The following is a 15,440-nucleotide window of genomic DNA, read 5'->3' as shown; positions in this document are numbered from 1 at the left end:
GTGTTTTGTCTGTTTCTCATCTATTTTGTGACCTGATTCCTTTTTCAAGGATATCTTAAGTGAACTGACAGTAATAGCCAAGAGCATGTAAAGCTGGACAAAGTTTACCTCGGCTATCAGAATTTCTGCCATTGTGATCCATGCATATTTCCTTCTCAGGCAAAACAACTTCAAGAAGTATGGATTTCACATGCAATTTAAATTTGATTTGTTAAGAGTGTCTTTTTGACAAGTGGGTTTCCTCAATTAAATGTAAAATCCTTGTTTAGTCACAAAAGATTAATGTCCACAGATTTTTAGCCAACTGTCTGTCTAATTACAATCTAAATATCCTCTATAACAGAACACAATACTGCTTCTCAGTTTAGAACTATATTTTCACTTTACTGTGAGCAAATCAGGTTTTGGAATTATGAGGCTTTTAGGTGAACTCTGCCATCTCTTTTGAAACAATGAATTTTCCAAAGAAGCTCACACTCATCCAGCCACCATCAGGGCCATCATCACCATCCCAACCACAATTGCCAGCTTCACCACATCAATTTGCTTTAAAAAAGAATGAATTGGAAGAGTAGCATTGAAACACACACATTATCATATGCAAAACAGACAACCAGCGGGGATTTACTACCTATCTCAGGAAGATCAAACACAGGGCTCTGTGACAGCCTAGAGGGATGGGATGGGGTAGGAGGTGGGAGGGAGGTTCCAAAGGGAAGAGACATATGTATTCCTATGGCTGATTCATGTTGATGTGGGGTAGAAACTAGCACAATATTGCAAACCAAGTATCCTCTAAATAAAAATTTAAAAAAATAAAAATTGAAAGGAAGACTGAATACAGAAACTTAAGAAACTCACCTTTCAATGGTCTTTTAAACAGTGTTTTCAAGGTCCCCATAAGCTACTTCTGAAAATGAGTAACAGATTGGAATGCACACAGAAAAACAGTCACTCCTCTACAAAATCTGTAAGAATGCTGAATAATACTGTTTCTCGCGACAGTACTTAAGCAGTCTGAACCTTCATTTTTTTAAGTACATGTCTTTTAATTCAGAAATTTCATAGCTTGGACAAAGGCATACTCTTTACAAGGATCTTCATGTTACCAAATCAAACTTGAGTCTGCTACCCACACAGAAAGCCAATCTATTGACCCCAGGTGGTGGGGAGGGAAAGCGCAGCATTTACTATAAGGCACCTCACAAGGAGAATGGGTGGCTCATGCTCAGAAACCCCAAACTCACCAAAGGATTTCAGCAAAGGCTTTTAAAAAGCCAAGTAAGGGAGAAGGTCCCAGGGTCTGTGATCAGCTCATGCACACTGCTCTGATTCGTTGATGGTGAGGGAACAGGGTGGTGTCACAGGGGTTAATATATCAACCCTGAGGCACCAGGAGGTCTGCAGGACATATGCTCATGATCAAGTAGTTAATTTCTTCCATTTGGTGGGAGTTTCTAAGAAAAACTTAGAAAATATGCATCAGATATTATTATCTAAGTATTCAGAGAAGAGTGATAGCAGAGGATATAGGGGAGGTGTCTGCCCTAGGGGGGTTCCACTTGGTTGAACTCATGGCATTGAACTTAAAGACTTTGTTGGTCAGTCACTCAGTTGTGTGTGACTCTTTGGGACCCCGTGGACGGCAGCACAGCAGGATTCTCTTTTCTTTATCATCTGCCAGAGTTTATTAAAACTCATGTCCATTGAGTGGGTGATGCTATCCAGCCATCTCATCCTCTATCACCCCCATCTCCTCCTGCCCTCATACTTTCCCAGCATCAGGGTCTTCTCCAATGAGTCAGCTCTTCGCGTCAGGTGGCAAAAGTATTGGAGTTTTAGCATCAGTCCTTCCAGTGAATATTCAGGATTGATTTTCTTTAGGATTGATTGACTTGATCTCCTTGCTGTCCAAGGGGCTGTCAAGACCCTTATCCAGCATCACACATAAAGACTAGGAAAACACTATCTTCCCCTGTGTGTATGTCAGTTGCTCAGTTGTGTCCAACTCTTTTGACCCCACAGACTACAGCTTGCCAGGCTTCTCTGTCCATCCATGGAATTCTTCAGACAAGAATACTGGAGTGGGTAGCCACGATACCACCCTTATGGAAGAAAACGAAGAGGAACTGAGGAGCCTCTTGATGAAAGTGAAAAGGAGAGTGAAAAAGCTGGCTTAAAACTCAGCATTCAAAAAACTAAGATCATGGCATCTGGTCCCATCACTTTGTGGCAAATAGATGGGGAAACAATGGAAACAGTGTCAGACTTTCTTTCCTTGGGCTCTAAAATCACTGAAGATAGTGACTACAGCCATGAAATTAAAAGATGGTAGCTCCTTGGAAGAAAAGCTATGACCAACCTAGACAGCATATTAAAAAGCAGAGACATTACTTTGCCAACAAAGATCTGTCTAGTCAAGGCTATGGTTTTTTCAGTAGTCAGGTATGGATGTGAGAGTTGCACTATAAAGAAAGCTGCTGCTGCTGCTGCTGCTGCTAAATCACTTCAGTTGTGTACAACTCTGTGCGACCCCATAGACGGCAGCCCACCAGGCTCCTCATCCCAAAGAAAGCTGAGCAGTGACTAATTGATGCTTTTGAACTGTGGTCTTGGAGAAGACTCTTGAGAGTCCCTTGGACAGCAAGGAGATCAAACCAATCAATCCTAAAGGAAATCAGTCCTGAATATTCATTGGAAGGACTGATGCTGAAGCTGAAGCTCCAATACTTCGGCCACCTGACGTGAAGCACTGACCCACTGGAAAAGATCCTGATGCTGGGAAAGCTTAAAGGTGGGAGGAGAAGGGGATGACAGAGGATGAGACGGTTGGATGGCATCACCAACTTGATGGACAGGAGGTTGAGCATGCTTCAGGAGTTGGTGATGGACAGGGAAGCCTGGTGTGCTGCAGTACATGGGGTTGCAAAATGTCAGACATGACTGAGCTGAACTGAACTGAGCCCTTCCCTTCCTCAGGGGATCTTCCTAACCCAGGGATAGAACTCATGCCTCCTGCATTGCAGACAGATTCTTTACCATCTGAGCCACCAAGGAAGCCCTCAAATCAGATTCAATTTCTCTCTGTAAAACAGAATCCTGCCCAGTTGTCAAAAAAAAAAAAAAAAAGAAAAGAAAAATATCTCCATGAACTGAGAAAGAATGATTTCAGATCTATTAAGTGTACATAAAGCAAGCTACAGTGTACAAGGTCAATTATGTAACTGAAATTTACCTAAAAAATTATAATATACCATCAAGAGAAATGTGTTAACAATGAGGTATACATGAGGTGTTGTCCGAGTCACTGTAGGGGAACAAAGGGGACTAGGAAGGTTTGGGGCTTCCCAGGTGATGCTAGTGGTAAAGAACCTGCCGTCCAGTGCGGGAGATGTAAAGAGATGTGGGTTCTATCCCTGGGTTGGAAAGATACCCTCGAGGAGGGCACGGCAATCAATTCCAGTATTCTTGCCTGGAGATTCCTTTGGACAGAGGAGCCTGGCAGACTACAGTCCATAGCGTGGCAGAGTTGGACATGACTCAAATTACTTAGCACCCATGCAGGGAGGTTTCAGGAAGAGGACCTGATATGCTGGCTCCCTGCAGGCTTTCAAAGGTATGCCTGTGATGGCTCTGCCACCATTGTAGCATCCTGTGACATCACAGCTGGGCAATATTAGTGCCCTGGGGAGCACTGAGCCAGGGGAAGCGATGCTCTGAGTTCTTCCTCTTTGCTGGCCTTTCTGGATGTCCAACCACAACTTCTTCGGTACTGGGGCTGAGGGATTCCAGGGAAAACAGAGGCAAAGAAAACCTAATAGTGGCTCCCTTCCTGCTGTGTTGGATGCAAGTGTCTGATTTTCAATTGACCAAAGACTTCAATGGCTCCAGATTCCTAGTGGGTAAAATAATTTGGGGGGCAACCCATGGATTCTTATGTACAAAATCAGCTCAATCTATAGATGTCATTGGCCTTTCCTGGTGCCTCAGTGGAAAAGAATTTGCCTGCCAATGCAGGAGACATGGGTTCAATCCCTGGTCAGGAAGATCCTCTGGAAAAGGAAATGGCAATCCACTCCAGTAGTCTTGCCTGGGAAATCCCACGCACAGGGAAGCCTGGTAGATTGCAGTCCATGGGGTTGCAAAGGGTCGGACATGACTTAGAAACTAAACAATAATAACAACAATAGGTGTCATTAAACGATTCACACTTACCTTATTTCCTGCATGTTTTTAAATTCCAATAGGTGCTATCCTTTGAGATCTTCTATAGTCACAGAAATAGATCTACAACAATCTCTCAGATTCCTAAGGAGACACACCCAGATAAGAGAGGCTTGTCTCCAAACACATTCAGGACAGAAGTGAGGACTGTATGATTAAATTATCATTATGCATTTAGAAATCTGCAACAGTATCACTGTTGAAGCTGGAGAGTTGGGAGTTCGTTACATGCTTAAAGTTTCTTTACAATAAACAGTTTAAAATTACAAAGATCAACAAATAGTGTATAATTAGAAAAAGATGCTCACTCTCACTAATAATCAGGAAAAGTATTGATCTTTTCATCTGCTATAGTAACAAAACATTGCTTTAATACTATCTGGTGTTGGTTGCAGAGTATAAAGCAAGCATCATACAAAGTGGGTGAGAATGACTGATGTACATTCTATAGAGGGTTATTCAGTTAACTTTCATCACTATGTAAACCATAGATAATCTTTGATATAGTAATACCATCCCTAGGAATTTGTTCAAAGGAAATAATCAGAAGAGAGAAAAGATGTAATATATACTTAACATTGATGGAGTGCTTATTTTGCGCTGGGGCTTGACTCTTTTAATCTGCATAATAACCCTATGGATCAGATATTAATATTATTATTATCATTTTCATTGGTTCAGATGTTAAAGAATCCACCTGCAATTCAGGAAACCTCGGTTCGATCCCTGGGTTGGGAAGATCCTCTGGAAAAGGGAACAGCTACCCACTCCAGTATTCTGACCTGGAGAAATGCATGGACAGAGGAGCCTGGCAGGCTACAGTCCATGGGGTTGCAAAGAGTCGGACACAGCTGAGCAACATTCATTTTCATTTTAGGAATAGGAGACCAGAAAGGTGAAGTTATTGCACAAATCAGTCAGCGTTAAAGCTGAGAATTGAACCCTGGGAATCTGATCCCATGTGGGGAGTGTTCTGTTTGCACATTCATGACATTTTTAAAAGTTCACTCATAAGGAGACTTCCCTGGTTGTCCAGTGGCTAAGACTTCAAGCCCTTATTCAGGGAGCCCAAGTTCCATCCCTGGTCAGGGAACTAGATCCCACATGCCACAACTATGAGTTTGCATGCCACTGCTAAGACCCAGCGCAGACAAATAAATTAGATAAATAAGTTTTTTAAAGTTCACTCATAGGCATTTGGCCAAATAAATTGTGCTACCTGCAGCTATTACAATATGTCCCAGATGAGCATCAAGCACCTTTGCCTCTCAGACTCACCCTACCTGTACTTGCATGTGTACAAAGCTGAAGTTCCCTATCAAATAGCCCACAGCATATTCCAAACAAGGACAAACTGTAGCAACATGCTTTCGCCACCCAACTGTTCAGGCCTCTACTTAGAGCAGGGTCACATGTCCATCAACCTCCACAGTCCCCTAGAGAAGGGAAAGGCTACCCACTCCAATATTCTGGCCTTGAGAATTCCATGGACAGAGGAGCCTGGCAACTGCAGTCCATGGGGTCACAAAGAGTCGGACATGACTGAGCAACTTTCATTTTCACTGGTTGACCTAAATCAAAGGAGCAGTAACCTGAAGGTAGCTTGAAGCCGCCATGTTGAAGCCAGACATGGCTTTCAATTTTCCTATGAAACCGTTGCTGATCTCTCCAAAGCATTACCAAGGGGCATAATTATAGGACGGAAGACAGTTGATAACTTAAGCTTTTCATGTTTGAAAATGAACTCTAAATCTTCCTCAAAAAGATGCATTTGTCACAAACATCCCTTCCTGGTTACACTCAGTTAACAGCAAACTCATCATTTTGTGCCGGACTAAAAGACGCTGATGCCACCTGGACTCCTGTTTCCCTCACACACACGCACTGGGTTTTATCAGCAAGTCCAGCGGACATTACCAGAGCCCAAAGCACTCATATTCCACTCACAACCTCCGTCCAGCAAGAACTTCCTCAAAATGGCGCAGTTCCTATTCCAGCCCCTTCAAAGTCAATTCTCAACATGCTGTTTCAGTTCAGTTCAGTTCAGTCGCTCAGTCGTGTCCAACTCCTTGCAACCCCATGAATCGCAGCACGCTGGCCTCCCTTTCCATCACCAACTCCTGGAGTTCACTCAGACTCACGGCCATTGAGTCCATGATGCCATCCAGGGTCGTCCCCTTCTCCTCCTGCCCCAAATCCCTCCCAGCATCAGAGTCTTTTCCAATGAGTCAACTCTTTGCATGAGGTGGCCAAAGTACTGGAGCTTCAGCTTTAGCATCATTCCTTCCAAAGAAATCCCAGGGTTGATCTCCTTCAGAATGGGCTGGTTGGATCTCCTTGCAGTCCAAGGGACCCTCAAGAGTCTTCTCCAACACCACAGTTCAAACGCATCAATTCTTCGGCACTCAGCCTTCTTCACAGTCCAACTCTCACATCCATACATGACCACAGGAAAAACCATAGCCTTGACTAGATGGACCTTAGTCAGCAAAGTAATGTCTCTACTTTTGAATATACTATCTAGGTTGGTCATAACTTTTCTTCCAAGGAGTAAGCGTCTTTTAATTTCATGGCTGCAGTCACCAACTGCAGTGATTTTAGAGCCCCCAAAAATAAAGTCTGACACTGTTTCTACTGTTTCCCCATCTATATCCCATGAAGCGATGGGACCAGATGCCATGATCTTTGTTTTCTGAATGTTGTGCTTTAAGCCAACTTTTTCACTCTCCTCTTTCACTTTCATCAAGAGGCTTTTTAGCTCCTCTTCACTTTCTGCCAGAAGGGTGGTGTCATATGCATATCTGAGGTTATTGATATTTCTCCCGGAAATCTTGATTCCAGCTTGTGTTTCTTCCAGCATTTCTCATGATGTACTCTGCATATAAGTTAAATACACAGCCTTGACGTACTCCTTTTCCTATTTGGAACCACTCTATTGTCCCATATCCAGTTCTAACTGTTGCTTCCTGACCTGCATACAGACTTCTTAAGAGGCAGGTTAAGTAGTCTGGTATTCCCATCTCTTTCAGAATTTTCCACAATTTATTGTGATCCACACAGTCAAAGGCTTTGGCATAGTCAAGAAAGCAGAAATAGATGTTTTTCTGGAACTCTCTTGCTTTTTCCATGATCCAGAGGATGTTGGCAATTTGATCTCTGGTTCCTGCGCCTTTTCTGAAACCAGCTTGAACATCAGGGAGTTCATGGTTCACGATTTGCTGAAGCCTGGCTTGGAGAATTTTGAGCATTACTTTTCTAGCATGTGAGATGAGTGCAATTGTGCGGTAGTTTGAGCATTCTTTGGCATTGCCTTTCTTTGGAATTGGAATGGAAACTGACCTTTTCCAGTCCTGTGGCCACTGCTGAGTTTTCCAAATGTGCTGGCATATTGAGTGCAGCACTTTCACAGCGTCATCTTTCAGGATTTGAAAGAGCTCAACTGGAATTCCATCACCTCCACTAGTTCGTAGTGATGCTTTCTAAGGCCCACTTGACTTCACATTCCAAGATGTCTGGCTCTAGATTAGTGATCACATCATCATGATTCTCTGGGTCGTGAAGATCCTTTTTGTACAGTTCTGCTGTGTATTCTTGCCACCTCTTCTTAATATCTCCTGCTTCTGTTAGGTCCAGACCATTTCTTGCCGGGGGCCAGCGTGACGAACTCCGCCCATGGCAAAGGTCATGAGGAAGGAGGCTTGGCATTCGCAAAGGCATGATCAAGCCTCAGGAAACCCCCTGTTCCCAAGCATCTCACCCCAAAACTAGAGTCTGTTTTGTGCTCTCACCTACACCTCTGACTTTACGGGGGCTCTCCCCCATAACCGTTTCTCTGAGAAGGAGTAAACATGCAGCTCCAAGGCAATAAAAATTCTTGGGCGTGACAAGAGTGTTTCAGCTTACGGACCCCTCTGAAGGTTATCTAGCCCACCTGTATAGGTTCATCCGGCCACATGTGATTGTTCACAGCCTCCCAACCTGAGAGGCATGAGATGGTTTAGACTTACTAAAGGCAAAATCTTTTGGGGAGTTAGAAATTATTAGTATAATGGGTTGGTTAGGAATTATATTGGTGAAGGGTTTTTCAATTGTTGTGTCAATAAATGCTGCTAATTCCCTGCTCTGGGTGGGACAAGGATGTCTCAGGTCAAACCTCTCTGCTGACAGACTAGCTTGTGTGACAGGATTATCCATACTCCTGCCACCAGGCACATGATTGTTTACTACCTCTCAACCATAAACAGCACAGAGTATTTTGAGAGTCTTAATTAGCATAGGGCTTTTTCTTCTTGTTGAGTCAATGATTGCCGCCAGGCCTCCATATCCTTAGGCACCTGGGAATATATTAATCAATGTATTTGGAATATAGCAAAGGAAATATAGTAGTTTTTGATGTTAGCAATACTAGACTTTTTGAGTTAATGGATTTTCTCTTTTGTAATAGATCACTGTACTTTGTTATAAATCACTGTGTCCTTGCTATGTAAAAATGTAACTTTATCATATCTTAAGACTAAATAGATCTTAGGGGAGCATTGGTGAAAGGATTTTCATTTGTTGGGCTGATGTTTGCTGCTAAATCTCCATGTTCCCTACCCTTATGATGAATGAAACTAGCATATAGGAAGAAATGAGTATTAACCTTTAAGCATATAGGAGAAATAAGTATTCACCTTTAAGATTAATCTTGTTAACCTTGGGTTAAATAAATTCCTTTCTTAATTGTAACTCACTACACCCTCACCCCATAGGAATGTCACTTTATTTGGAGGGTGGTGCCTGGTTTAAGAAAAAACACCCTTGGAAGAAATACGTTTTTTGGTTATCAGAAAGAAAGGATCATAAAATGTCAGCAGGTCTCACTCATGGCCAGAAGATGATGTACCTTTTTATACATTTATGTGAAGCACCTGATTTTGATAAAGGTCAGGACTGCTGACGCCCACGTGACTCTGTATTCATCCCTATGTGTAACAAAAGGTATATAAGCAAACCCAAAAATAAAGAAATCGGATCAGTTTCCGGAAAGACTGATTCCCCCATGTCGCTTCTTTCTTGCTCCCGCTTTCTGGCTGAATTCCCATCTGGAGCATGGATGCTATTCCACGTAATCCAAGTTATTCAGCCTCTTTTTCTCCACTAATCTTCCTACTACACTATCCATTTCTAATCTCTCTATATCTGTGATTAAATATGTATTTTTCCAAAGATGCCGACTCCGTCCCCCCACCTTTGAATCACCCTGGATCCACCGGGGCTGGACCCTGGCAATTTCTGTCCTTTATCGAGCCCATCTTTGCATGAAATGTTCCCTTGGTATCTCTAATTTTTTTGAAGAGGTCTCTAGTCTTGCCCATTCTGTTCTTTTCCTCTATTTCTTTGCATTGATCGCTGAAGAAGGCTTTCTTATCTCTCCTTGCTATTCTTTGGAACTCTGCATTCAGATGCTTATATCTTTCCTTTTCTCCTTTGCTTTTCGCCTCTCTTCTTTTCACAGCTATTTGTAAGGCCTCCCCAGACAGCCATTTTGCTATTTTGCATTTCTTTTCCATGGGGATAGTCTTGATCCCTGTCTCCTGTACAATGTCACGAACCTCATTCCATAGTTCATCAGGCACTCTATCTATCAGATCTAGACCCTTAAATCTATTTCTCACTTCCACTGTATAATCATAAGGGATTTGATTGAGGTCATACCTGAATGGTCTAGCGGTTTTCCCTCCTTTCTTCAATTTAAGTCTGAATTTGGCAATAAGGAGTTCATGATCTGAGCCACAGTCAGCTCCCGGTCTTGTTTTTGTTGACTGTATAGAGCTTCTCCATCTTTGGCTGCAAAGAATATAATCAATCTGATTTCGGTGTTGACCATCTGGTGATGTCCATGTGTAGAGTCTTCTCTTGTGTTGTTGGAAGAGGGTGTTTGCTATGACCAGTGCATTTTCTTGGCAAAACTCTATTAGTCTTGCCCTGCTTCATTCCGCATTCCAAGGCCAAATTTGCCTGTTATTCCAGGTGTTTCTTGACTTCCTACTTTTGCCTTCCAGTCCCCTATAATGAAAAGGACATCTTTTTGGGGTGTTAGTTCTAAAAGTTCTTGCAGGTCTTCATAAAACCGTTCAACTTCAATTTCTTCAGCACTACTGGTTAGGGAATAGACTTGGATAACTGTGATATTGAATGGTTTGCCTTGGAGACAAACAGAGATCATTCTGTCGTTTTTGAGATTGCATCCAAGTACTGCATTTTAGAGTCATCCTTTTACAATGAAAGGCAGGTGATCTCTTTTCTAAAGTCACACTCTTCCCAGGTTGCCAGCTCCAGTCACAGTCAAAGCTGAAGTTTACAATTATCTATAATGACACCCATGAAACACAGTACCCATCACCTTGCTGAACTCCCTATGCTCAGCACTCTCATTGACCTGCCCTCTCACTGCCCTCTTCCCACCATTCACAATGCTCTTGTCCAGTTAACTGGCCAGTGCATTCCTCCATCACTTTCTTCCTTTGCTCAAATGGCACTTTCTCTTCGAGTCCTATTTGGACTGCCCAATACAAAATTGAAATCCCACCCATCCTCTCTGCTATTCAAACCTCTTGTATTCTGTTCTATTTCTTTTCTTTTGCATCACATTTTAATTGGCTTTGTTCTTTTTAAAGGACTTCAGAGGCCAAGAAAATGATGGACTGTATTCTCTTTGGTTCATAATACACCCTAAGCATAGTTTTTCTTATTTATTCTGCCAAGCATTTTAATAATTTATCAAGCTAGGATCTTAACAAGATAGCCTAACTATAAGGCTCCTCACCACCCCAACCCACCCCCTGTAACCTCACACCCAGGCAAGTCCCTACCTTAATGCCTGTGCACATAATTCCTTTGATTTTCTTTGGTCATGGATTGCTTACAACTATATGCATGTTTTCTATGAATATGCTCCAATTTATTTGTTCATATCCTCTCCAGATAATAGGAAGTTCCATTCTTTCCAGGTTTTGCTCTTTTTGACAATGCTGCCATGAGCATTCTTGTATATATCTCCTGGAGACATATGCAAGAACTTACACACACACTTATGAGTGGAATGCCTAAGTCTTATGGAAATCAATGAAGATCAATCAAAGAAAATGGGTAAAGGTTATTTATTCAGAATTCCTGTGGCAAAGGGGCCACCCACCGTCACTGTGTTATGACAGAGACTCGAAGGCAAACAGAGGAGTGGGAAAGTTTTATGGTGGAAAAAGGGGAGGATCCATGTGGACCCTGATTGGAGGCTGTTGTTTTACGGAAGCTGGAGGTGGCTAACTAGAAGTGGGATGTCCTATGTGATGGATTAGACATACTTGACTTTCTCTGACTCGTCCTAAGTTAGAAGAAGGGGAAAACATTAGGGAAGTTGTCAGCTATTAACCAAGTTGCTATAGACATTATCATTTGACTTCCTGCACCCTGTGCTAGAGATACTTGGCTGCCTGGGCTGGTCATTTAGATAACCATGCCATCAGCGGGCATGCAACGCAGCAAGATCAGCCCAAGACTAATACTGAGTGGTCCATTAGATCTGAAGTTTCACATATATAGTATATATTTCTGTATAATTTATCTTCCTGAACGTTTTAATTATAAAGTAATTAATTTAATTATATTACTTCAATTATAAAGTAAATTGTACATATCTCCAAGTTAATTATTTGTTTCGCCCTTTGCAACATTTAATAAATGCTCATTCTTTGTAGAAAAATGTGTTACATATTTTCTAACGCTCTGTGATACTTCTTCAAAATCTGCATCGTGTTGTTCCTACATAAGCTCTCTGGAAACATCTATAAGCAATGGGACACATGCAACCCTTCAAAGACCCATCAGGAATTCAGTACCCCGCAAAGACAGGGTCTGGACAGAGCTTTAGAGAGTATGACCTTTATACTTGTGGATGTCAATGTGTGTATCCATATTTAAGCTGTATTTACTATTACAACTCCATTCTCTATTATATTACAGTTATGAAAAGCACCATGGTATGTAAGTTTCTAATTGCCAGGAATGTTCTCAAAATAGTGAAGTATATACAGCATCAGTTGTGTAAAAAGAAAAAAAATTCCTGAGTGCAAGAATTTCTGCCTCTTTTGTTCATTGGAGTCTTCTCAGTGTCTGGAACAGTGCCTAGTGCATTGCAGGCACTCAATATATATATGTAAAATGAAGGGATATGATGTATCTCTAAAATATTACGTTGCGGTGCGTATGTTTGATCTTGCCATTACCCTCACAAGTAAAGACTGCGTCACTCAGATCTATGTCCCCTCCATTAATGCAGGCTGGCTTCCAGCTTTTGCTTATTTTTATGAAATCCACTGCAACATGCACAATGTTTGGCAGAGTTAGTGATCACCAGGTATACGCTGAAGCAAATTCATTAATCTATATTATTACCCTTTGATGCACTTATTAATGTGAAGGCTGGCAAATAGTAGCAAATAATAACTCCCCAGTAAGCAGGATCACTCCTCATTGTCTAGGGACATCTGAACACAGACTGGGCCGGGTGACACCTGGGCCTTGCTAACTCCTCCCACAGCCTCTCCCTAGGAGCACCCCTGTCGTTGTTATTGTTGCTGTTGTTTCCTTGCTAAGTTGTGTCCAACTCTTTGCGATCCCCATGGACTATAGCCTGCCAGGCTCTTCTGTTCATGGGATTTCCCAGGCAAGAATACCAGAGTGGGTTGCCATTTCCTCTCCCAGGGATCTTCCCGACCCAGGGATCAAACCCAAGTCTCCTGCTTTGGCAGATGGGTTCTTGACCACGGAGTCACCAGGGAAGCGCACGTCATTGTCATTGCGTGTGTGCTCTTACCTTGCACCCAGAACCAGCATCTTCTGAAGTTCTTTTCAATGCAACACTTCTAAAGAATCCACCCACTGTGAACACTGCCCAGAGGACTGGGAAAGACACAGAGGGCAGGACCTCTGTAAGTCACCTTCTCAGCAACTGCCTGACCACTGATGCAATGACTTGCCCCTTTCTTCATCTCTTGCTTTCACCAGGGAACAGATTTAGGTAGAAAATCCTAAGGGCCCTGCATTCTGAGGGTGGGTTTATCAACATCATACACTGTGAGTGGTTTCACCTTCAAGGAACTGTGAGAGATGTGATTGAAGGTACCTTGTTGTAACCTCTTCCTTTTTGTGTTCCTACAATGTTAACCTATGATAGAACATAATCAAAGTGGGTAGTGTTTCAGTAACTTACAACTCTTACTAATAGATTTATTCACTCATGACCAGACCAGTATTTTATAATCATAATCTTCCAAAAGAAAGTTGACGAATACTGGTAATGAAATTTTAAAATCTCATGAAATTGTAGTCAGGTGTTAAACAAATAAGACCTACACAAATAAACTAAAATAACCAAGACCTAAACACATGCACATTGCTTTGGGCGTTGAATTTCATCTGGCGGAGACACTGAGATCAAAATCTCTTAGAAAGTTATCTAGGGGTAGAGAGAAAGTGATGTCATAAGAGTTCATTGATATGGTGTTCCTAGAATCCTTTTTCTCCCTTATATAAGAGGAGAGTTGAAGCCACAAATCTTTTTATTAATTTATTATTGGAATATAATTGCTTTACAATGTTGTGATAATTTCTGCTGTACAGTGAAGTGACTCAGCTCTATGTATACATATATCCTCTCTCTGTTGAGCCTCTGTCCCAGCTCCCCATCCCCCCCCTCCCCATCCCACCTCTCTAGCTGGTCACAGAGCACCAAATTGAGCTCTCTGTGCTAACAGCAGCTTCTCACTAGCTCTCTATTTTACACACGGTCGTGCGTATATGTCAGGGCTACTCTCTCAACTCGCCCTACCCTCTCCTTCCCCCTCTGTGTTCACATAGCCGTTCTCTACATCGGTGTCTCTGTTCTTGCCCTGCAAACAGGTTTATCCAAACCATTTTTCAGATACCATATATATGTGCTAATATACAATATTTTTTCCTTTCTGACTTACCTCCCTCTGTACAACAGGCTCTAGGTTCATCCACCTCATTACAGTGGATTCAAATTCACTCCTTTTTATGGCTGAGTAACATTCCACTGTATATATGAACCACAACCACCAAATTTTTACCATCACTTGAAAACCTATTAGGGACAGATTATTCATTAATTACTGTAAAGCCATCTCGGAAAACATCAGGGGGTCTGACTCACTTCAGTCGGTGTAGCTGCATCTTTGCATGAGACACATTCAAGCAAGGAAAAAAGAGATATTGACACATTTTCGAATGCCAGTTTTATGGTTTATTAGGAAAAGAACTGTCTACGGTTTACAGAATCAGAAAACATAGCAGAGATAGAGAATGCAGAAACCACAGAGAGAAGGAGAAAGAGATAAACATTTCAACAGTAGAATTTCGAGAAAGCATAGCATGAAAAATCATCACTCTACTTTGTGGGGCTCATACTTTGGTGATGGATGGAGGCAGAATCTCAGTGACCAGAGGATATGAATTAAACTCCTCAGCCTGAGAATTCGTCTCAGGTCACCTATACGACATTCAAATCACGGAGGACCGGCAGAAAGAAAGAAAATCTTACCAACAAGACAGTTACCAGCAGCACCTTCCCAGAGGCCAGACTGGCAGCCTAGTGGCAGCATTGCTTCTGGCAGCTGCACTTCTGCTGGCAGCAGCATTTCTGCTGGCAACAGCCCTTCCCACACGAGTGGCAGCTGCAGGTGCGGCGGTGGCAGCAGACCACGGGGACGCTGCAGCAGCCCCCACAGCAGCCGCAGCAGCAGGGGCAGCAGCTGCTGCAGCAGCCCACCCGGTAGCATCTGCAGCTGTTACAGCTGTTGCAGCTGTTGCAGCTGCCACAGCCACCGCCGCAGCCACCGCCACAGCCACCGCCGCAGCCACTGCCGCAGCCACCACAACTTCCACAACCACAGCAGCCCATGCTATCAGTAGAGAGGACTCAGGAGAGGTGAGGAGGGAGACTCAGGAGGGCAGGGAGGTCGAATGTCAGCTTCTGCTGGAGGGGACCCTTATATACCAGCTCTGGGGACAGGAAAGGAACACACATGACCCCTTCCCTGTTGCTATTTGGCTCTGTAGTCATGGAAGAACATCATAATATAGTAATTAGTACCCTTTTTAGAAATGTCAGCAAGATTTACTAGATGATGTTTATTTTTCTAAGTCAAACACCCTAA

The 15,440-nt window shown here is 42.7% G+C and overlaps 1 protein-coding gene across 1 annotated transcript; it reads right to left on the bottom strand.

The window, feature by feature from the left end:
• Positions 1–14,504: 14,504 nt before the first annotated feature.
• LOC132659101 (small cysteine and glycine repeat-containing protein 1-like) lies at positions 14,505–15,231 on the bottom strand. Its single transcript, XM_060408742.1, has one exon. The coding sequence runs from the start codon at positions 15,182–15,184 to the stop codon at positions 14,873–14,875; it is 312 nt and encodes a 103-aa protein (XP_060264725.1). The 5' UTR covers positions 15,185–15,231; the 3' UTR covers positions 14,505–14,872.
• Positions 15,232–15,440: the final 209 nt, after the last annotated feature.

Source organism: Ovis aries, unplaced genomic scaffold, assembly GCF_016772045.2.
Source record: "Ovis aries strain OAR_USU_Benz2616 breed Rambouillet unplaced genomic scaffold, ARS-UI_Ramb_v3.0 scaffold_134, whole genome shotgun sequence".
NCBI classification, from domain to species: domain Eukaryota; kingdom Metazoa; phylum Chordata; class Mammalia; order Artiodactyla; family Bovidae; genus Ovis; species Ovis aries.
Note: the sequence above shows the minus strand (reverse complement) of the source record. Positions and strands in the feature narration are given on the sequence as shown.

What these genes read in the sequence shown, in the direction of transcription:
- LOC132659101 (XM_060408742.1), bottom strand. Translation starts at nt 15,184, where the DNA reads ATGGGCTGCTGTGGTTGTGGAAGTTGTGGTGGCTGCGGCAGTGGCTGC.